The sequence below is a fragment of the Oxyura jamaicensis genome, chromosome 2 (assembly GCF_011077185.1).
Source record: "Oxyura jamaicensis isolate SHBP4307 breed ruddy duck chromosome 2, BPBGC_Ojam_1.0, whole genome shotgun sequence".
NCBI classification, from domain to species: domain Eukaryota; kingdom Metazoa; phylum Chordata; class Aves; order Anseriformes; family Anatidae; genus Oxyura; species Oxyura jamaicensis.
The window spans coordinates 6740598-6763538 of record NC_048894.1 but is presented as its reverse complement, the minus strand read 5'-3'; the positions used below and the strand labels follow the sequence as shown (position 1 = coordinate 6763538).

The 22941-nt window shown below is 44.5% G+C and overlaps 1 protein-coding gene and 1 long non-coding RNA gene across 11 annotated transcripts in view; one reads left to right on the top strand and one right to left on the bottom strand.

Moving 5' to 3' along the window:
- Positions 1-22941, top strand: part of PRKAG2 (protein kinase AMP-activated non-catalytic subunit gamma 2) — a 213824-nt gene that overhangs the window by 158872 nt on the left and 32011 nt on the right. For 8 of the 9 annotated variants that reach the window (XM_035319206.1, XM_035319207.1, XM_035319208.1 and 5 more), the window contains one exon: positions 6189-6261. In XM_035319206.1, coding sequence (XP_035175097.1) covers positions 6189-6261 — 73 coding nt within the window. Of the gene's footprint in view, positions 1-5850; positions 5888-6184; positions 6262-22941 lie in introns of those variants that run through there. The other variant, XM_035319215.1, reaches the window with a different exon arrangement.
- LOC118162788 lies at positions 1555-5303 on the bottom strand. Of its 2 annotated transcripts, none has more exons than XR_004748626.1 (3): positions 4057-4385; positions 3498-3625; positions 1555-1848 (listed from the first exon to the last, which is right to left on the bottom strand). It is a non-coding gene; the product is annotated as an uncharacterized LOC118162788 (long non-coding RNA). The 2 variants fall into 2 exon arrangements; XR_004748628.1 differs by lacking the exon at positions 1555-1848 and adding an exon at positions 4969-5303 and having other exon boundaries at positions 2567-3625; positions 4057-4205.

The following is a 22941-nucleotide window of genomic DNA, read 5'->3' as shown; positions in this document are numbered from 1 at the left end:
ATTACCATTTGTAGCTTACTCTTGCATTCAAAATGGGTTTGCCTTGATTTGCATTTAGATGGGAATTCCTTCTTGTTGCTCTTCAATCCATTAGGTTTTATAAGGTAAGGAGGTTTGGTTTTTTTCCTTTCTGAAGTACTTCGAAGGGCATTCAGCTTTACTGAGCTGCACAGGTGGCACCCCCAGCATACCTGTATCAATAATGTTACTGCCTTCAGGGATCGGAATGAAACGAGGAAGAAAAAGTAAGGAAAAGCTTTGAGACAGGCAGCCTTGAGTTTATCTGAAAATGTGTATTTCTTACTAAAAGACTGGTAATGTTTTTGTTGAAATGCTTGAGTAACTGTTCCACACAGACTTGTGTTTTGCAGCAGAATTTCATTTTTCTTTTTTTTTTTTTCTATTACTATACAGTCATCAGACTTTGTTTTTACTCAGATAGTATTTTAGTATTTTTTTAATTTAGCATTAAGGCCACTTGTTTTGGGGCGAGAAGCAAAGTAGAGTTACATTTCTATTAGATTTTTAGTAAACTTTGACTTTCGTACAAAATATAAAGATTTCTCATTGAATTCTCATACAAAAACCAAAAATATTTTTCTAAAGAGTGCAAAGATGTAGAAACAAAAGAAACTAAGTCTAGAAAGTATTGATTAAATTAAATTAATTAGTTTTCCCCCACAGCACCATCAACTATGTGTCAATAATTCCCAATAAATGTTTTTCTAACCTGTTGCTAATAAACTCCAGTTATGGACATTTTACAGTTTTTTGTTGTGTTTTGTTTTGAGCAAAGTGTGCTGGTGTTTAACTGTCATTATCATAGAATCATAGAATTATTAGGGAAAAGACCTCCAAGATCATCTGGTCCAACCATCCCTCATCCACCAGTTTCCCACCCACGTCCCAGAGCACCACGTCCAACCTTTTGTTGAACAAGGACAGTGGCTCCACCACTTCCCCGGGCAGCCCGTTCCAATGACTCACAGCCTTTCCAGTCAAGAATTTTTTCCAAATATCCAACCTAAACCTCCCCGGCACAGCTTGAAGCTATTTCTTTTTGTCCTGTTGCTTGGGAGAAGAAAGCAACTCCCACCTCAGTACAACTTCCTTTCAGGCAGTTGCAGAGAGCAATGAGGTCTCCCCTGAGCCTCCTCTTCTCCAGACCAAACAACCCCAGTTTCCTTAGCTGCTCCTCACAGGACTTGTGTCCCAGGCCCTTCACCAGCTTCATAGGCCTTCTCTGGACACGCTCCAGGGCCTCGATGTCCTTCTTGTAGTGAGGGGCCCAAAGCTGAACACAGCACTCGAGGTGTGGCCTCACCAGAGCAAAGTACAGGGGGACGATCACCTCCCTGCTCCTGCTGGCTACACTACTCCTGATAGCAGCCAGGATGCTGTTATGTTCAGAAAGTTCTCCCAAAGTCCATCCAAAGACTTTCTTGCTAAAGGCTACGTAAGTAAATTCTTATTCCATCACCCAGAGACCCAGAAGATAGATTATCACTTTCCTTCTTGCAAAACCATGTTACATTTGGAACCTGTGGCTTTATTTTTCTTCAGTCCTCTTCTTTTGAGGAGGTTACGTCTTTCTTTACAGGTCATGTCTTCTCTACTCCTAGATGATCATTGTTGCTTTTCTTCAGACTCTTGAGTTCTTTGGATTCTTGAATTCAATGCCCCCAGCCAGATCCAGTATCTCAGCTGGCAACTAACCAGCAGATGTGTAGAACAGACTTGCCATGCCTTATCTCTTTAACACTTCTGTAGACAATGTGATGGTTTTTTCTTCCAAGAATTTGTGCTATCTCATACTTAGTTTCATTCTCTGGTCATTTCCTTGCATGACTGCTGAAAGCATATATTCACTATTCCTTCATCAGGTCCCCAGTGAAAACGGTGAATGATATTAGGCAGAACACAGACCTCTGTGGAATCCTCTCTTAAAGCCTTCCAGTTAGATAAAAAAATGTTACTACCTTTCTTGTGAGTATGGTTCTGACCTTTACCAATATTTTCTTCTAGACTATCTGGCTTGCTTAGGAAAGTGGCGTGCAAGATAGTGTCAAAAGTCTTGTTAATTCTTGCAGCATCTGCCTACCACAAGACTTCTAACCTGTTATTAAAGTGACTGAGATTGGCTGTGTTGGCTGTTACCGGTGATCTTCCTTTCCTCTAGCTACTTAAAGCAGGGGTATTTTCACCTCTTATCCATCTTGGAATCAAAGTTACATTGCCTATTTTATAGTTTCTCCTCTAGTTTATTTTTTCTCCACCCACCTTCCCTTACAGATAGATATTTTAAGTAGAACGAGCCTAATCAATTTTGAGATCTAGGCAGTACAGCGACTGGAGTCCAGCACACAAATCATTTTATCGTAAGTACTCGTCTAAAACAGGTCATGTGAATGACGTTCTAGAAATGTCTGTTTCTCCACTGGTGGTAGAAGCAGCAGCCTAGGTTAACTCATTCAGTACAAAAAGCTACACAGTAGGTGTCCAAGCTCAGGTGAGGTGAATCTCCTTCATTTTGATACAGCTGGTCTGATCTGACGACTGCCATTCCTACCAATTCAGGGAGGCAAAGGGGCAGGAAACTACATCAAAAATAGTTTTCTGTTGATGTTAATGATGTAATTTAAATATTTAGAATGTCTTTATGAAAATAAAGGAATTCCTTCATCAGGACACAGGATTAAAAGATAGTCAGATGTGCTTTACTATATTCATTATAAATGCATATTTAATTTACGTGACTGACTTTACTTCTACAGAGTATTATTAACTCCCTTTACCATAGAAAACTAAAGGAAACAATCAAAGACAAAGTAAGCAGTTATCTATTAAAATGTACATCCTAGCCTTCCTAGGAGTCCTTAAACCTCTTTTGTTTCCATCCACCTTTTTATGACTTTTGGTGTTGTATCAACCTTGAGTTGTTTTATACAAAGATTGCTGGCACTGCTCCCCTATCAGCGTTATGCCGCAGGTACTTGGGTTTTTGGCTTAAGTAATGCCCCTGTAAAAACTGAACTGAAACCTGGCAAAGAAAAAAATATATTCAGGCAATTTTGATTTTATATATATTTTTCTTCTAAGCTTCTATATATAAAATTTATTTTGCTCATTAATATTTAGTACATGAAGTGTATGCTCAACTCAAACAGTTGAAATTAATTACCTGATACATTCTGATGTCTGCCCAAACATTTAAATCCTAATCTAGACAAATCTCTAGGATATAGTTAATAGAAACCTCTTGCGGCAGTAGAACGAAGAGTCGCAATAAACAGATATTGGAATGTTACAGTATATAATACTGTCTTGGTATGAATTACAGCTCCTTTGAAAGACAGATTTTTCCCATCTTTAACCAGTAATCTTTCTGTAAAACAGCAAGCAGAGTTTGTAGAGAGAGGTAATACCTAAGACTGCTGAAAATATCTGCTAATTTGTATATTGCTATAGTAGTTCACAATGAACACAAATGTTTTCACCTTTAATTTAAGTGAACTTAAGTGTGGACTGTTTCCAGAAGGCATGGTCCCACTGTCACTCTTGCCCTTTGCATTTCTTGTGCAGTGCTGGCTGTAAAACCGCAGAGTGAGTTGGATCAGGAACCGATCTGGATGAAAAAAACAATCTTTTCTTTTGGTCCGTTTGATTTTCAGCTGCATCTGTTTCCTGTTCTGACTCACCGTGTTGCCTACAAGCACAAAAAGAGCTAGAATGCAAAGTGAGGAGCAAAATGAACGCTGTGATAAGTAGCGTGTTCTAAGACAGGCTTAAACAAATTGTGAGACTGCAGGCAGAATGGGGGATGGAGTTCAGCCTTTACTTCTTTTCCTTTTTTTTTAACAGTATCGATGTTACAGCATAGCTATAAAGTTTACATTACAAATCTCTGTTCTATATTACATTACTATCTTTATATTATCTTGACTTTCTCATAATACTCGTCATCTGGGTGTAGTTTCTGCAACCATAAAACCCTGATCTTGCATTAAGCTCTGAGGTTCACAATGCAGTGCAGCTCATTGCATTGAATAGGCTTACCTGGCTTACTATAAACACATCCGTGTTTCATAGCAGGTGAAATGCAATGCACACCCTTGAAGATTCAGTGTTACTTCCACCTACAAACAACCTTGGAGTTGTATTTCCTCATGTCTGGTGCTTAGGAGATTCTAATGTGGAGTAAGTACCTGTTGTTTTTCAAAAAAGAAACAAAATCGTGGCAGTCATTGCCAGACTCGTCACCTTCTTCTCTTTTGTTCAGCAAAGTAGGTAAAAACTGATCAATATCAAGGCACGTGACATAGAAGATAAAGTATTCAGAGCTTTTAAAAATAGCTCTCAGAGATAATTAGAAGCTTCCAAAGCATTTTAATTAGTAGACTAAAAATACATCAAGTTAATATGAATTTCCTTGACATCTTGTGGCTGGTCAGTTAGAATATTTATTGAAAGCCTACTAGTATTTAAAAAAAAAAAAAACAAAAACACAACTAGGTGTGAAATATTTTAGGATTTTCTTTCCAAGGGATTTTTGTGGTAAATAAGAATTGGATATTGTCAACATCCTTGTCTATCCATAAAAGCATCCTCAGAAAGAGGCAGTCTGGGAGAAGTAAGCTGAGCGCAGTTACCGTACTTGAAGCTTATCTGGAATTAAGAAGTGATGAACAGACAGGTTTCTGTTTTCCAGTATTTTTTGGTTCTGTCTTCCCACCATAGCTTTAATTCTGACTCGTGTACTTTGCTGATGTATGCACATTACGGTGCTACCCTAGATCTGCTCTTCTCCCCTCCTTGAAGGCTTGCTCAGCCGTTGAAGTTTGAGGCTCTCCTTGGGGACCACCACGTTTTAAATATTCCCTAATGGCTCCTGTGACCCCTTTGGAGCACCACACACGTTTCTGCCTGCCACAAGACGTGTTACCAGTGCCAAAGCAATAATCTCCTTACCTCCCTCACCAGCACCCGTGCCTGAGCCTCCCGACCGCCACTGGGGATCCCCTAAGTGCAGGCAGGACAGCCGAGGTTTAGCTCACCACATCTGTCTAAATCAATTTGAATTACAGCTGATGAATCTAGTTCGAATATTTGGTTGTAAGAGGGGTGTTAAAGTACGATGGGGCTCGGCTGACCCGCGGCCGGTTCCTAACCCGCCCCCCGCCCCCTCAGAGGGCTGTGAGGGGAGCGCGCAGCGCCTCGGCGCCTGGCTCCGGGGGTTGGCGACCGGCTTTCCCTGAGGCGTGCGATTGACGTGGAGGACGCTGAAATTCGGGCTAATCTGGAATTGTAACTTCTAAAAAAAATATGGAACTTTTAAGAGGAAACGAGCGCCTCCGCTCGCGCAGCGGGAGCGCCCCGGGGAAGCCCTCCGCTCCCCCCCAGCCGAGCAGTGGAACCGCCGGCTTCCCCGCCGCTGCCTTGCAGGTGGACGCGCGGGACCGTACCAGCTCCGTCTGGTGGGGGGGGATCTCAGGGCTTTCCTCTCCTCTGTCCCCTCCTGCACCGCCCTAGCCCAACGAAGCCAGGCGAGAACCCGATCGTGAATATATACTGAGGAAGCCGATCGGCCCGGCAGAGCTTTTGCAGCAGAGCATTCAAACAACAACCCTCTCTCTCCCCTCCTCCCCTTTTTCGTGGAAGTGGTATCTTCCTTCCCCTCCCGCCGCGGCCCAACGGCCTCGACTGCAGCAAACCGGAACGTACCAATACCTCCACCGGGGGGACGGGGGGGGGGCAGCGGGAGGGAGCGGCGAGGTGCGGCGGCGGCGAAGCGGCGCCCAGCGAGAGGGCGCCCGGATTCTGAAGGCTCCGCCGGGGCCGCCCCCGGCCGCTCGCTGCACGCCGGGGCCGGGCGGCGGCTCCGTGAGGAGATTCCGTGAGTCGCGGGGGGCGTAGGGTTAATGGGCCGGGCGCCGCCGAGGAGAAGGGGGAGGAAGGGCGAGCCGCGGTTCCTCCCCTCTCGCTGTGTGTAAGAGGCGGCGGGGAGCGGGTGAGGGAGCCGAGGGGGCTGCCCTGGAGCCGCCCGTGCTCCCCTCAGCAGCCGCCTGCCTTCCCCTCAGCGCCGCTGCCGCCTCCTGTTCCCCTCCCCGCCCGGCTGCTCCGATGCCGCCCCGGGGCCGGTGAGTCGGCGGCTGGATGCTCATCTCCTTCTCCTCTCTTCCCTCCCGCAGGCGGCTCCGGCTCCCTCTCAGCTCCCGGCCGCCTCCGAAGGGATGCTGGAGAAACTGGAGCTCGAAGATGAAGGTAAAAATAAATAAATAAATTTTTAAAAAATGGGGGAAGGGGAGGGAAAGAGGCAGCCCCGCTGAGGAGCCGGCCCCAGCCCCTCGCCTTTTGTCCCGGCCGCTGCCTTCTGAGGGGCTCCCTCCGAGGCCCCGGGCGCGTTTTGCAGCCGCAGGGCCGCTTGTAGGGGCGGCAGGCTGAGGGGAGGTAGCCTGCAGGGCGGCCCCGGCCGCCTTTCAAGCCCTCTTTCTCCTCTAAAGCGCCTGTGATACCAAATATAGGCGCGGAGAGCTAGGTGCGAGCGGAGCTGGGAGGCTTGGGAGCTGCGGCTCCTGCTCCTCAGGGCTCTGCCTGCTCCTGTGATCTGGGTTTACCTCGTGTGACTGCTCCCCTGCCTTGTTCCTTGCTGTTTTATTAGGAGCTGTGGTTTAACAGAGTGCTGTGCCTGACAGAGAAACTCTCCAGGAGTTTCTCTATCTTGGAAGCACTAAATTCTTGTGGAGAATCCTTGATATTTTCACTGACTTGACCGAAGCATTTGCTTACCCCCAAAAGATCCGTATTGAATGTCTTGGGCTTTTCAGAAAGGATTAGATCAGTGGACACGCTTCTAATCTGTGTGCTCGGTATTGTGAAGTGCCTCAAACTTCACGAGATGGGTTTTTCCGTACTTGGTGGCTGCTATTGTAAAATGTAGGACAAATATTTAAGGAAAATTTGGAAATAGTAGGCTGAGTCATTCTGTGAAAATAAATATCGAAGCTGGTATGCTAATAAGGCACCTTCTTGGTTAGCAGCGTGCTTTTTGCAGCTGTGAGGCTGGACTGGAAAAGTAACACCTTTTATTTTAAGCTTCCTGTGTGTGAGAAAAGGAAGCTCATGACAATTGGATTCTTCGAGCTCTTTTAGGAGTCTGTACAGAGTCTGATTTCACAAAGAACGCTTGTACATTTGAGTTGTAAGCATAATGAAATATAAATATTTGATGCAAGGGATTTGTTGTGAACTTCTAGATTTCTTCTCAAACTGATTTACTGGTTTTAGTCAGGCTTTCATTTTGTGCTTATTAAGAATTAAATTTACTGGTTACTGTTTTGCTGTTTGTTTTCTACAAAAATCTAGCTACTGCTAGATAGATCCTAAAAGCTGCTGACTCACTAACAGTTAAATCATTATAAGAGCTGCTATAAACATTAGAACTTAGATATCTGAAAAGGATATCAGGTTAAAAAATAAATAAACTCAGTTTTAAAACACTTGTACTACTTTATGTTGGTGTAAGAGACACCTGAGTAGGCTGAATGCCTGTATGGCTCTTAATACATCGCAGTAAGCTAATCAGCAGCTTTCTACAGAAGTCAGGTTTTCAAACTTCAGATTTGCTTTGTTCCTCAACTCGTTTAACTCCCAAACTAAGGCTTTGTGGGTAGGTACTTGAGCTGGGTGAGAGAGAGCTGTTCAGGCATCTGTCAAAAGACATTGCCTAATAGCAAATGTGTGACCAGTTTAAATCGGTATGTAAACTTTGAAAGGAAGCTGTCATCTAGCTCGCTTTCCAGATTGAATGAATACTTGGTTTTATGTCTAATTTTATAGTGGAGTGGGAAGGGTGCGGAGTGCTTTATTCAGAGGGTAAGGTGCAAGTGAAATAGAGTGTGATTATCGGAGCAAAACTTACTGTCCGGGATGCCTGTAGAAGGAAAGTGATAGAAAATTGAGACGCAGACGGAAATGCGGCAGCTTAGTTGCGGTACGTGTTTTATGACCTAAATTTTTGCACTAGTTGCTGTAGTTTGTGCTAATATTGGGGGTGGGGGACTAAAATAACATCTGATGGCGATAATATTTTTGTTGGATGGCAAGTTGTTAGTACGCGGAAGTTGAGAAGCTTCTTTAACATTTTAGTAAGATTTAATTAGGTGGATGATGCAGCCATAACTTAACTGATGATCATTTGTCAAGCTCCAAGTGAACTCACTCCAACAATACCAAAATTGGAAGGTAAATAAGAAATTTGAAACTTGTTTTGGAACTACTTTTCTGACTGCCTCTAACTCTGAGTATTTCTTGCTAGCTTTTGAGTTTCTATATCCATCAACAGTTGATAATTTCCTTGTTTGTCAAATTATGCTGCAGTTCTCATGAAACGGGTTAATGAAAAAGCCTGGAAAATGAGGCTCAATGTGTTCCCTGAACGCCATCCAGTATGCTGAAATGGATTTCTGCTTGTCATTCTCCTCAAAGGTTACACGAATGAGAATGTGAAAGCACAGAAGGCATTCATTTAATTTGGATTCTAATTAAGAGAGTTACATTGGAAAAGTCGGTACAAGAAAGTTTTATAGTTTAGGTAGTAATGTAAGGAAATATGCAGTCTGGTCTGATGAGATTACTTCTCAATAAAATGGTACTGTCAACTCAGGGGGGATTTCTTCCCCTCTGAACACTTTGCAGATAATTAATGTGGGCAGTCCTCCACATGATGTTTCTGTACCAGAAAGGAATGCTAGTCTTCTTGGTTGAAAGCCTGTCTACTTTATATATCTGGCCGGATTCTCTGGGGTCAGTGAAACTTCTTAGTGGTTGATCGCTTGTTCTCTCTAGCACTGGCTTAGTAATAGTGCTCTCAAGTGATGTGGAAGAGCAGATTGCAGTGAGATGGTGTTTAGCAGCACCACATGCACAACAGATGAGGTAGGGCAGGCTGTAGGCTGATCGTGTGCACAGAGGAGAGACTGGGTAGGCCAATGGGTACTGGTTTTATTTAGGACTCCCTAAAGGGCTTTTCCCCCAACAGTAGTTGGAGCAGAAAAGGAAAAATGCTATTGTAAAAAGTTCAGAGTATCTTTTCTGTTTAAACAGAGAATCCTGCAGTTAAAATCTTTTTAATATAAGACTCTGAACTCTTCTTGCTCAGTATTCCTTGCATGGGGCTGACCTACCTACGTCTTCTCAAAAAGAAGGAAGGTTACCTGTTGGTGGGTGTGGAATTCCTCATTGCAGCCTGAAAGTAGTGCTGAGACCTCTCGTCAGTCTGTAAATAGACTATCATTTTTTTTTTTCTTTATATGTATTGTGGCTTTGCTTGTTCTGTACTAGTGTGTGCGCAGTCATGTTTTATATTAGGGTTGCTTTTACTTCTGATCAATGTCAAGAGTACTTAAGGGTTATATTTCATGGGGAATAAGATGAATGTGGAAAAGAGCAAGGAGAGATTATTGTGAAGGTCTAATATGAAAAGAAAAAGGGCTTTAGTTAACAAATTAAAGCAAAGTGTAAATGGTTAAGCTGGAATTTCAGAAACGGTTGTGTTACAGCAGTTACCTGTGCTATGTGAGTGGAAGCTGGGTTAGGGAAGCAAAGGGGTACCTGTTAGTTGTATTGGTTCCATTGGTGTAGTTTTAACATGCTTTTTTGAAGCTAGCTTTGTTGCAGTGTTGGCTCATATCCACATCAGCCTCTTCTATTCACTCAGCCTGGGCAGTGAAGTTGTTCCACAGCCTGGTGAGGCCGGCAGCACCTCGGGGTCCCTCGGGCCCAGCCCCTGCACCAGCAGGGCCACCCAGAGCAGGGTGCCCAGGCCTGTGGCCAGGCAGCTTTTGGAGCTCTCCAAGGAGGAGACCCCACAGCCTCTGGGCAGCCTGGGGCAGGGCTGTCACTAAAATAAGTTTCTGGATGTTCAGAAGGAACTTCTGTGTTCCAGTTTGTGCTCGCAGCCTCCTGTCCTGGCACTGGGCGCTGCTGCAAAGAGCCTGGCTGTGTCCTCTCTGGACATTCCTTTTAGGTCTTTGTATACATCAATAGGATTCTCCTGAGCCTCTTCTGGACTGACATCCTTACTGGAGTGACGCTTCAGTCCCTTAATCATCTTCGTGGCCTTTTATTCAACTCTCTCCAGCGTGTCCAGGTCTCTCTTGCAATGGGGGGCCCAGAACGGGACAATATTCAAGTTGTGGCCTTAGCAGTGCTGAGCAGAGGGAAGATCACCTCCCTTGACCTGCTACACTTTCCCAGTACAGCCTGTTAACCTTCCTGATGGCAGAGGCCTGCTGCTGCTTCGTGCCCCACTTAGTGCTCAGCAGGACACCAGACCCTTTTCTGCCAAGCTGCTCTCCAACGGGGTGCTCCCCAGACTTTGCCCTTCTCCACGTTCTCCTTGCGCTTCTGGTAGTTACTGATGAGGCAAAGCTTAACTACTTATTTTCTGGCATCTGCTAACTCTTCTGGCGTCCGGGAATCTTCACGAGGCATTTTCTGTGGACAGAAGCTAATTGCATGGTTCTTGTGTATCTGTGCTCAATTCCTAGCCTGGGAAAAGTTCTGCAGGCAGCAGCGTAGCACTGGCGTCACTGGGCTGATGCGCTCGCTCTCGAACGCCCTGCTGCCATGGATTGTTGCACAAAGTAGCACTTAGCAGTTATTTGATAAACAGTTTGTATTGAAGTGGTAATGCTCTGGCCTGCATCTCGCTTTCTTCTTCTCCTTGTTTCTGGCTGTCTCTTGAAATAGACTTTGAGCAGTAATTGCATCCCCTTTTGACTAACTGTTGTGTCTGGAGTCATTCCTTCCCTGCTCTGCGGATTCTCTGGAAAGTGGTTTCTGACTGAGCTCCTCCTTTCTGCCAGCCTCCTGCTGCCACATGAATATCCGAATCAAGGTATGAAAACAAATGGCACTTGGAGGCCAAAAATAGCTGCAAGAAGTTAGTAAGAAAATGCACGTTCATGTGCATGCCAGGCTTTGTTTCAGAAAATAGGGCTGAAGGATCAAGCGTTCAGGTTATGAAAGAATTCTTTAATATTTCCTAACCCTATTGTGTTTAGTATTTCTTTAGCAATATGAAAGATAAGGCATGTCTTTACAACTGCAGTTTGTTTCTGATGTTAATTAGGCGGTTGTTCAAGCTGTTGTTGTTGAGTTGAGAAATGGTATTTTGACCGTGAGGTGTGCTCTGAGATATCAGGGTATGCGGTGATAACGACAGGGGTGCTTCGCGTGGCCTTTCCTCAGCCAATTGGAACCATAAGTGTATGTAGCAAGAGTTGTTATATGGAGATAATTGGCATTAATGGACTTCATATAGTCATAGATTAGGATTCGTTTCTCTCTCTGCTCTACAGTTCATTTGTGGTGTAATATTTGAGGCACAATAGCACATCAGGAAAAAATCCAGTTACGTGGTGTCTTTTTCCCCCCGGGTATCCCATTTGAAGTAAGACTGAATACTTGCATCCAAAACTACAGTCAACAATTGCTCCCGCTGAATTTACTCCACTTTTATTTTTCTGTCACTTTACAGCAGCTAAGAATACCAAGGGTATGATGGATTTCCCAGAAGAGTTACAGAATAACTCCTCTGAATTACTCAAAAGTTCAGCTATATCAGGTCATGCAAAAAAAATTATGATCAAGTGCCCTGCTGTCCTGGGCAATGTTGTTCCTAAATAGCAAACTGGTGGTATTGCACCTGCGTGATCTGCAAACATCACGTCTACCTAGACTTGAGTAAAGCTCTTGGCACTTTCCCACAGCATTCTCCTGGAGAAACTGAAACTGGCCGGGGTCAGAGAGTTGTGATGAGTGGAGTTAAATCCTGCTGGAGGTCAGTCACTAGGGGTGTCCCCAGGTGACTAGGGGTGTCCCCCAGGGCTCAGCACTGGGGCTGTTTCCTTTAACATCTTTACGAATGACTTTATGAATGAAAGTGCTGTGTTCAGCTTTGGGCCCCTCACTACAAGAAGGATGTGGAGGCCCTGGAGCATGTCCAGAGAAGGTGGGGAAGGGCCTGGAGCACAAGTCCTGTGAGGAATGGCATAGGGCACTGGGGTTGTTTAGTCTGGAGAAGAGGAGGCTCAGGGGAGACCTCGTTGCTCTCTACAGCTACCTGAAAGGAAGTTGTACTGAGGTGGGAGTTGCTCTCTTCTCCCAAGCAACAGGACTAAAGGAAATAGCTTCAAGCTGTGCCGGGGAGGTTTAGGTTGGATATTTGGAAAAAATTCTTGACTGGAAAGACTGTGAGTCATTGGAACGGGCTGCCCGGGGAAGTGGTTGAGTCACCATCCCTTGAGGTATTTAAAAGGCTTGCAGCTGTGGTGCTCTGGGACATGGGTTAGTGGCAGGCTTGGCACAGCTAGGTAAGGGTTGGACTTGGTGATCTTAGAGGTCTTTTCCAACCTAGACAATTTTGTGGCTTTATAATCCTCCTAGTGAAAGCCATTATGGGTTAGCAACTGCTTGGTGTAAGGTCAGAGGCTCTGGGTAACACCATCCCAACTTCTAAGTGTCCCGAGAACCCCTTCACGCATTGATCAGAAGATGCTGAGCATGCAGAGACGTGTGCTCCAGTAGTGAGAGAAGTGACAGATGTGACAGTGTCAGTGCTGCCTCACAGCTAACCACACGATGCTGCCACTTGCCTGAGACCACTCTGGTGAGCAAGCCCAGTGTTTGAGCATTGTGGCCTCTTCACTGAGCAACATCCTGATGGGGGTCTGGAGGATTCTGTCTGGTACACCCTGGTACACCTCTCCCGTGCCTCTCCAGGGATGAGGTAGAGGTGAAATAATGTTGTGGTGGCAGTGATAAGGGTGACAGCGGAGCACTTGCCAGAGTTGGCTCAATCCGGTTGTTGCTAGATAATCACAAGAGATGCTTCTGCTTCTAATCGCTTGCAGCAGATGTGACTGTCCGTTACGATAGGGCTCCTCATAAAGCAGGCTGCTTCCTGGATAACTCGAGGCTGGATGAGCAGAAGGCTTTGTCTGTGGGGCCTTCCTTTGAGGTCACCTACACCAGCACTGCTTTTGTTAGCACCTTGCTCTTTGGGTAGCACTGAAGCGGCGTGCAGTGACTCTATTTGAATGTTTTGGCTTCCAGCATGTAAAACTGGACTAGCGTTGCAAGGGGGAGGGGAGTGGGTAAGTCCCAAACATTTTAGGGAATGCAGCATTTCCTGTGGAAGCATGGTTGATGGCACCATTTTTTCTTAACGCTTCTTGCCCCTGAAACATAACACTCCTGTCCATGCTGGGACTGTTTGCCTTTGGGTGTGTGCTGTGGTGAGCTTTACTGTGGCTCTGTGAGCAGAGAGGACTGACAGGCAAAGCCAGGGAGGTTGGGGGCAAATCCTTCCATGGAGTGTTCGTTACACCAGTGTCTTGTATTGACATACCACCAAATCACTACAGATGCAAGCATAACTATGCAGAGCTGAATTAGATGTTTCGATGTCTAGTTTGGCATCAAGACAGCGCTTTGCAAAGCTGAAATAACCTCATCCTTCTTAGTCACCAGTGTCTAATCTGTTTTTGAATGTGATGTGGACATTTTCATGGGAGCTTTGAAGACTATTTGAGTAAATCTAACTTGTTTTTTAGATGCCTTCCTCCTCTGCTGAACTTGATATGGATTTTGCTGTTTTACATAAGTGAGTTTGAAGAACTCTATTGAGAGTCGACGTTGTCAAGTTTAACTGTGGCAGAAATTAGATGGCATTTCTAAATTTTGTCTAAAAACAGCATTCTTACGCAGCAGACTCAGGGTTTTGTTTCTGACAGGGAAGTTTCAAAGCTTTTCAAGGTGTTTTTTTTTTTTTTTTTTTTCCCCAGACTCTTCTGCTTTTCTGATTATTCAGTTCAGACACTGGTTATTTTCAGAAATGGAATCAAACTCTTCCACCATTCAGTACCCCATGATATTTTTGGCTACTTAGTTTGAATTCGTGCTGCCATAGAGGCACAGAGGAAGAAGATAGCTGAGGTGCTGGAGAAGGGAGCAAACTGGGGAAGGCATGGCCATGTGTGCAACCAGAGAATATAGAACTTGTGTTACGGGAAGCAACTGGAAAGGCTTTTGCTCATTTACTATAGTGAAAGGAGAGCCAAGAAGGGATGTGATAACCCTGTATGTATGAAAATATCCTCTCAGGAGTGTGGGAAGGGGTAAACACCAAGGAGGAAAATTAGCTGAATGAAGAATAACATTGGCACAAGAACAAATGGGTACAAACACTTCCTGTAGAAACCTTTGAACAGTATTCTCACTTCAGCATATCTGCTATAGCCGTGAGGTTTGTAGGAAACACTTCTGGTGATTTCTGTTGCTCCAAGCAGAGTGGAATCTATCGTTCAGTGAAAGGGGTTGTGTGGTCACCTTTAACAGAAGGCTCTGAATGCCCTAACACAGAAGGTAAATGCTTTGTCCTGCTTTGCTTTACAAGTTTGCGAGTTTGTCTTCTGCCACAGCCTTCCTTGAACTCCTCTACTCTTTTTCCTTTTTAAAAATAAAAAATACAACTTTGTACTGTGTGGATGTTGGAGAATGATCAGCTCTGAGTGAAGTTGCAGTTAATGGGATACACTGAATGCATCAATACAACTTCTAAACTAGCTTCCAGAGAACTTAGCTGAATGCTGCATGTACGGTACTGATGTGTGTTGAATCTCACCTGCTTCAGTTAGCACTTGCCTGTTCTATTTCTGTGCAGCTCCGAGCAATACCTGCCATTAGTTATGTCTCTTCAGTGGCATACTGAGTGATTAAAAGGTTGAAGGTGTTGTCAGTAGGTAGTTCCTCAGTATTTGAGACCAACAGTTTAAAAATTGAGCAGAGAAATGCCTGAAATGCACGCTTACAACACGTTTTATTAGACCCAACCAAACTGTTTCTCCAGCAAGCATAGTCCAAAGTCCTTAGGCTTCAGCTGAAAAGTTTATTTCTTCCTTTAAAGCATTTTATGTCTTGAGATTAGATTAGGAGGTCTTTCACCAAAGACTAACAGCGATTACATCCTTACCCTGTTCAATAAGAATGTAATTGTGCCTGGTGAAGATGTATGCACTCGTTTTGGAGCTGCTGGTCTTGTGGACAGTGCTTTGGTTAAGCTTCTTGTTACAGCGTGATCTTAAACTAACCCTGAGCAGACTTAAAGGGCTATCTCTCTTCTAAAGTGTGTGGGCTGTGTGCACGTAGTAGGATTTACGCTTGCTCTAAAGAAGCTGCAAAAGCTCCCATTTTTTCCGATCTTCCTTTATAGGTAATACTCCCCAGGATGCCGCCTGCTTTCTTCTTACATCCCTCACAGACCTCTCACCTTCCCTGAATGCAGCTCCCCAGCGTATGGATCCCGATAGTAATATTCAGAGCCTTCATACCATTTTTGGTTTCTTGGGTTGTGGCCTGCATCTCGCAAGCTTGAAGAGCATGTCTGCATTCCAGACAGGCGACATCTTAAATTAGATCTTTGTTGGGGATGTTGAGGGAAAAATTGCAGTGCTTGTTGTCGAGGGAGGAACTTGAACATGTTGTTAGAAAACGTTTCAGGTCAATTTCTTCTTTATTGTGGTGAAAATCTTAGAAGCGCTGTTAGGTTGAAGGGTGAAGCTGCTGCCTTACTCACCAAACCGCAATGAAGCAGCTTTTGGCAAAGTACAAATCTTTAACTTTGACCAGAAGTTGATCCTGGTGATAGTGGGCCGTTTCAGAAGTACTCACTTGGGCTTGTGATATTGTTTACCAGTTCCCCAGGTAGTCCCCAAACAACATGGCTCTCCTCTCACGTGTAAACAAGTAAGTTTCTCTACCTGCCTGGACAAGAAACTTCAGAGTTCCTATGATTAGCTCTGGAATGTGAGATTTCTTAAGCTGCTCGTCGCTTTTTGTCTGCCTCAAATCTCACGGAATTATTTGCTCAGGCAGCCTGCTAGCAGAGGGCAACAGGATAAAGAAAGCGTTAACTTCTCAGCCTGCGTTCTAGGACTTAACTCCAAAAATGAGAAGCAAATTCAGCGCAGGATTTTGAAGTGTGCTATGACACACAAGGAGGGCTGAGAACAAACTCTGAGTCTTGCATTGTTTCAGGCAGCTGTTTGCATTAATTTTCTCTTACAAGTCTTGGCTATTACTGGCTTGGGAGAAGTGGAGATATTTAAGCCTCAAACCCAGAGAAGTGGATCTTCTGATCTCAGGAACTCATTGTCCATTTTTTTTTTTCTTCAGTAGATGTGCCTAGGCAGTGTCTGATGTTTGTCTCATTCCACGTTGAGGACCTTTGAAGGAGGAGACTGTACAATATCCCAAGGTTGCTTTGTTCTGTTTAGCCAGCTTCTGGAGTGAGTTAATAGCCCTGTAACAGCTGGGGTGGGATTTTGTTTGTTTGCTTTTGCTTTGTTTAAGCAAACTGCCTCTTCCCCACTTGTGCCTTATTAAATCAAATGAAAAACAGTGGGGTAGTTCTTAGTAGTACTGTTTAGGCACTCCCCTAATTTCTCCTCATCAGATTGAGTGCTTTTTTTCCAGTTCTGGTGTGCTTTGAAAGACTGTAACTCCAAACCATTTAAGACTATGAGCTTAAATTCTTACAACTGTTTCTAAACCTTGCTGCAAACTCTTGGAAACGTCTTCAATTCCTGACTTGAAGATCAGTAATTAGATTTTTTTGAATAAAATGAAGCCCTGATTCTCTGAGACTTTTTGCAGTGTTGTACCTGTGAAATACCAAGGTGCTGAGAAGAGTTCTTTAAGATAAACTTTTAGAAGACTAAGGTGATGTGGTCAGGATGTGCTTTTTTTTTTAATCGCTGAAACCACTTTTCCATGTTTCTTCAATAGTCTTTGGACATGGCGATCAGTTTCATTTTAACTTCTCAGAAACAAAGGCTTCAAAACCCTGGTTCTGTGAAGCTTTATGAAAGTGGAAAGTGTGTCCCTCTTGAAGCAGCACTTGTGCAGAAGAGCTGTAGCATGAACTTAAGCAAATTGCCTGGTGAAGAAGGACATAGGGTGGACCTTGCAAATGTTCCTGCTTTGAGAAGAGTTTGTTCTGGAGCTCATATCTTAATGCACAGCCCTCATTGTCCAGGCCTGCAGACTCACTGAAAAAGAAGTCTTAACCCCAGTTGCAGCAAAGGTACTGCTTCGTGTGTTTGTGGAATCGCCTTGTGGTGATTCTGCTACACATTTTTTAGATGTATCAGCACTTACATCTTCTGTATAGATTTTAAAGCAAACTCTGTTTTTTTTTTTTTACCCTTTTTTCATCCAGTTTACTATTTTATCCTGTCTGATTTAGACTGATTAGACTCAACTGTTCTTGACAATCATGTTGGTTTTCTTTGTTTTTGATAAGCTTCTTCTCTAGGTACTTACAAATACATGGGTTTTAATAACATGTTTCAGTACATGCCTCAGTCTGGACTGTTCCTAAATTTGTTTGGCTCTCCTTTAGACTAGAATTGTATCTCCCCCTTCAAGAACTTGTTGAATTTGGGAATAGTTGTTTATAGCTAGGGTGTCTCCTGTCTACATCTGTAATAACCTCCTGTCTCTGCATCAAGCACCTCCTTGTGACGAGGGGAGATGACATCTGAATCACTTAGTGACCTAAAGTGACTGGATAGTTGCACAGACTCCAGAATTCACAAGCCAAATTTGTGTGAAAATGTGTAGATGCAAGGAATCCTAAGTTTTCTTCAGTGTCTTAAGCCATTACAAATACAACTTTTGAGATGAAATGTTTTAAGATGCTTCTTTTAGCTCTGAGTCGTTGCTTTAAGAAAAAACAAACCTTCTGAAGACTGAAGCAACAAGACATTTGTCCCTAACCTGTTCGTGTACCTATTCTTCCTCCTTATTTCTTGTACCTCTGGCACCTCTTCCTATCTGTAGGGTGCATTACACTTCGTAGGGCATAGCTTATTCTTTCTAGTAGTGTCCCTGCTCATGCTTTGTCAAGTTCCCTCCCTACCCGAAGTTACGTATTCTCATTGTAATACATAATTGAATGCATTTGGATCACGGCAGAAGCTGTTGATAGAGATCTGCAGATAAACTTCCTATCACTCCTTTGTATCAGCGTATCTCCGATCTGTAAACTCGATCTGATCTTTCTTTAGCTGCCAGCTCATGCATTCCTTTAGATCAGCGGTGGGAAACATCCATCTGCGACTTCTGTATCACGTAGCCTGTGGCTGCGTGAATAATGCTGCCTTGTAAGTTGAATGTGTGGTCTGCCAGTGTATTTTAAGTTTATTTGCAGCTTTCAGAAAGAAATATTTATTTTCTCTGCCTTTGCATCCTATCTTATCCTTCTTACATTTGAAATCCTTTCAGCTTGTCATGGAATAGCCAACCCCATCCCTGCCATCATCTTGCTTTCTATGTGTAAGACTGAACTCGCTCTTCTCTTCCTAAAATCACAGCTAGTCCTTTGCTAGCCTTGGTTGCTGCATTAGCAACGAAGTTGTTGCAGGCATGTTCTGAAATTTTCATGATTTATCTCCTGCTGTTTACAGTGGGCATCTTTGTAACCATCTATTTCCACCTTTTCCATCTTTTGTTGCCACTAGGTCTTATCCTCTAATTGCGTGGGTGTTTCTTGGCACTTGGTTGTTTTCCTCCTGAGAAGTTTCCTCATGAATGAGCAGAAATCAAATGGTACAGCACTCTTTTCCTCTGCTTGCCCTTCTTAAGCTAAGTCAGTATTCTTCTCCTACGGAGTCCGACGCTGATTCTTCTGGTGCCTTGTTTCTTGCCTGCTGTCTTCAGTGCTCCTGGCTCCCGAGCAGACAGCTCAGCAGACCGAGAAGTCCTGCCTTCTTACCGCATTGTTCTGTTACAAAATGAGCTGCTTGTTCTTTTCTTCCAGTCCCTCAGTTCCCATGCTTTTCATCGGATACCTTGTACATTTAATTCGTCTATGTATCCTTCAAATCTATTTAAAAAGAATGTTATCCTGACAAATTAGTCATATTTCTGTTCTGGGGGGTAGGTTGAGACAGGGCTGTTGCTCATCGCTGCAGCAATACACCACACGCAGCACAGCGCTGGCTTTGTTTCCAGTGCTGCTTCCTGGCTGGGGATGCTGATAAAAGCCCACCCGAACACTTGATTCCTGGAGCATTGAGCTCAGAACATCTTTCTCATTCAAATGCATTCATTTCATTTGAAAATAACTTTCCAGGGACTGTTGGTCAACTTGTAGACACCTGAGGAATAGGTTGTGGTTCCCACTACTGTCGCTGCTGTGCTTCCAGTGGGTTAACTCAGTTCTGGGTATCTCCTGGAGCAGTTGTGTTAGGGACTTACACGAGAACTGCTGCTGCTCCTGCCTCTTGAAAGTTGTGGCAGAAGTTATCCAGAATATTAACTAATATCCTGAGTTGAATGGGACCCCCAAGAATCATTGAGTCCAACTCCTGGCTCCACACAGAACAACCCAAAAACCAGCCCCTGTGTCTGAGAGCGCTGTCCAAACACTTTTTGAGCTCCAGCAGCTCGGTGCCATGCCCACGTCCCTGGGCAGCCTGTCCCAGTGCCTGGCCACCTCTGGGTGCAGAACCTTTCCCTAACCCCCAGCCTGACCCTCCCCTGTCCCAGCTCCATGCCATCCCCTCGGGTCCTGTCGCTGTCCCCAGAGAGCAGAGCTCAGCGCCTGCCCCTCCGCTCCCTGTGAGGGAGCTGTAGGCCACCATGAGGCCTCCCCTCAGCCTGCTCTGCTCTGGGCTGAACAAACCCAGGGGCCTCAGCTGCTCCTCACACGTCTTCCCCTCCAGACCCTTCACCATCTTTGTAGCCCTCCTTTGGACACTGATAGTTTCATGTCCTTATATTGCAGCACCCAAAGCTGCACATGGTATTTGAGTTGAGGCTGCAGCCGAGCAGAGCAGCACAATCCCCTCCCTCTACCCACTAGCAGAGCCGTGCCTGATGCACCCAGGGCACATCCAATAACTTCAGACTGAGGGCGGACAGAAGCTTTATAAGGCTTGGTGACAGTTTTCAGATAAAAATGGAGACAGAAGAACAACAAGCAGGGTTAATGACATGCCTTCCACCTACTGTGTGCTCTGCCAAGAGCTACCTGTAACTCATACTGCCTTATTTAACTGGTTAGTCACCCCGGTGTCTTCTGGCACCGTTGGGTGTAGCTGAGCCAACCTAATGGCTAGCTGCCATGACAAGGAGGTGCTGTTCTACAGCTTCTGGGGCACAGGAAGGGCAGGAGTCATCTGCTAGCTAGAGGAGCTAAACAGACCTGAAACTGGTAAGACCAGGAGGCCAAATTTCTGAGCAATCCAGCGTTTCCAGCCAGTCTGTGGAACAGTTCTGTGGAAATCTGGAGGCGCCGAGTGAGGGAGGGGAGCCACACAGCTAGCACGAGGGGAACAGCAGCTGCTGCTGCTCATGCTGCTGTGGAGCCACAGTTTTTGGACTTGGCCTCTGAAAGGTGGAGTTGTTCTGTGTTTGGTGGCAAAGTAGTGTTGGCTAGGAATAAATATATATTTTTTTTAAATTGCTGCTTAAACCATTCTCAAATTTCTGTTTTCACTGCAATATGTATTTGTTTACTACAAATTACTGTTAACTAAATACTTTAACAAGTTATTTTACCTGAATAAGGAATATAAGATCACTAAAAGAAGTGTTATACCAAGAAAAGGAAAGCTTCTCAGCATGATTATACCAATGAACCTGACCTAGTGTATTGCTCTTGGATCAGCTCTGATTAAAAATTGGGATGAAAAATGTCTCCAACAGTAACAACTGTAACTTGCTGGTATCTGAAAATTGATCTTCAATATCTTTTGAAGCTTTGATTTTTATTTTTTTTATGAGTGGCTTGGAGCAACTTAAACTACGGATGCATATGTATTTGTCCAGTAATGGAAAAGACCATGTTTTTTTTCCAGTAACTGGGTTCTTCAGTACACGTGAGACTGCTATAAGTACACTTCTGCTCTTCCCCATTTCCCTTTATCTGCTATCAGCCAGGAGGAGCTGCTTTTCCCAATAGTGTTCCACGCTGGAGTATCTGGCGTTAGGCAGTGGGACTACGTAGCTCCTGTTGCTGTAAAGAAGCTCTAGAGGACTGATGTGTCTGTATGTGGTTTGCCATCCTCTCTTTGTCTGACTAGGCAGTTAGCTGAGCGCATTTTTGGTGTACTGTTCCAAGCTGTTTTTCTTGCTTTTTAAAGGACTTTTAAAATTAAGCAGTTAATTTCATAGTAAACTTAGAAACATCAGTTATCCAAGCAATTGTTTTGGTTCCTGAGGAGTCTTTGTGTTTTCAAACATCTGAGAGCTGGTAATGCCAGTAATTGTCCATCTAATCGTGAGGAGCAGGGCTGCTGCTGTGTATTCTTACAGCTGCAGCGGCACGATTGTGGGCTGTGGTGGAATTAACTATTAGCTGAAAGAAAACAGTTTTTGTGGAACACGGTCTTCCTTTCAGATGGTCTGTGGTTCCAGGAACAAACTCGAAGAGTGACTGGATACCAATGTAGAAATACAAGGAAGGTAATAAGATAAAGCTCATGTTTTTGTGTTGTTGAAACTGGGAAACGTGCGCGGTTCAGGATCTCCTTGCTAGGCCAGCCTGCTGGGGTATAGCACAGAAAGCAGCCTGTGCCTTGCAGGAAACGCTGCTGAGGAACTTCCCATCGGCTTTTATCTACCAGTATCTGAAGGCTTTTCAGTATGTGTTGGCCATATGTATTACTGCAGGTTCCTGTTGTCCATCTGCAGGCAATTCTTCTTTCACTTTTTTCTTGAAACTCTGTTCTGGAAGCCACAGTAGAAAAGCACCCTGAGTGGCGGCAAAGGGATGAGTGGAACTGAAGGTATCTGTCTGGGGCATCTCTGAGCAATGGTTTTGGGAACACTGTGGAAGTTTCCTTTTCACCTAGAAGGAGTATTCAGACACTAATTCCATCTTGGAGCTCTCTAAATAGATAATTATGCTTAGTACCAGGTCCCACCGTGATCTGAGTCAGTATTGCTGGGTAGTTCATCCATGGATTTTTATTTGGGGAAAAAAGCCACAATGTTTTTCAAAATATTTACTGTCTGAAATAAAATTAAAGCATCTCTGTTACAGAGGAGTGTGGGAGAGAAAAGAATAAAAAGACTTGGTCTGAAGTTCAGAAGATGGTGGGGTAGATAGGGAGGGGAAATAGCTTGATCTTCTCTTTAAAGGATCCCTGCTTGTAGGAATAAAGTGAGCATGTGTGATGACTTTCCCCTATAAAAGGCTTTAAGACAGGGCTTGGTCAGGTGCTTAAACTGTCCAAAAGTCGCGTAACCTTTCAGGTAACTTCTGCTTGTGCTCTGTCCAGCAGAAATTGCAGAAGGAAGCTGTGGGGGTTGGAGCATTTTGCCTTCGCCTATGACTTGAGCGGAGGGAGTGCACGTGGAGAATGTCCACTTGCAGCACAACTTTCTGATCCATCTTCAAGGAACAGGCTTTCACTAGGGAATACCCTCAAGGAAACAAGCTATCACTCATAGTGGACTCTCCTCTCCTGATCCCTGCTGTAGATTAAGATGCCTCCTGCTGGGAATCTGTTCTGTCAGCGAGCCAGGTAACATTCAGCTCATCAGCTGTAGGAAGCTGAGGTCTGGCTGGAGGCAGCGTCCTAAATTGTGGTATAGGTCCAGCAAATGTATTCCCTAGGGCTTATTTGCAACTGCCTTGCTGAGTCAGGACTCCTGTAGTTGCCTGGTGCCATTCCATCCTCACACAGGGGTTGTTACAGAAGCAATTTAAGAAAAGCACACGTCAGGCTTCTGCCTCAGGGAGAAGGAATACAATTGACAGGAGTGGCAGGGTCGGGCTGTGCTTGGCTTGGAAGAAGCTTGCTTCTTCCAGCAGGAGCAGAGGATCTGTGTCACTTCTTGTCCATGTTGTGCACCCTTCTGGTATCA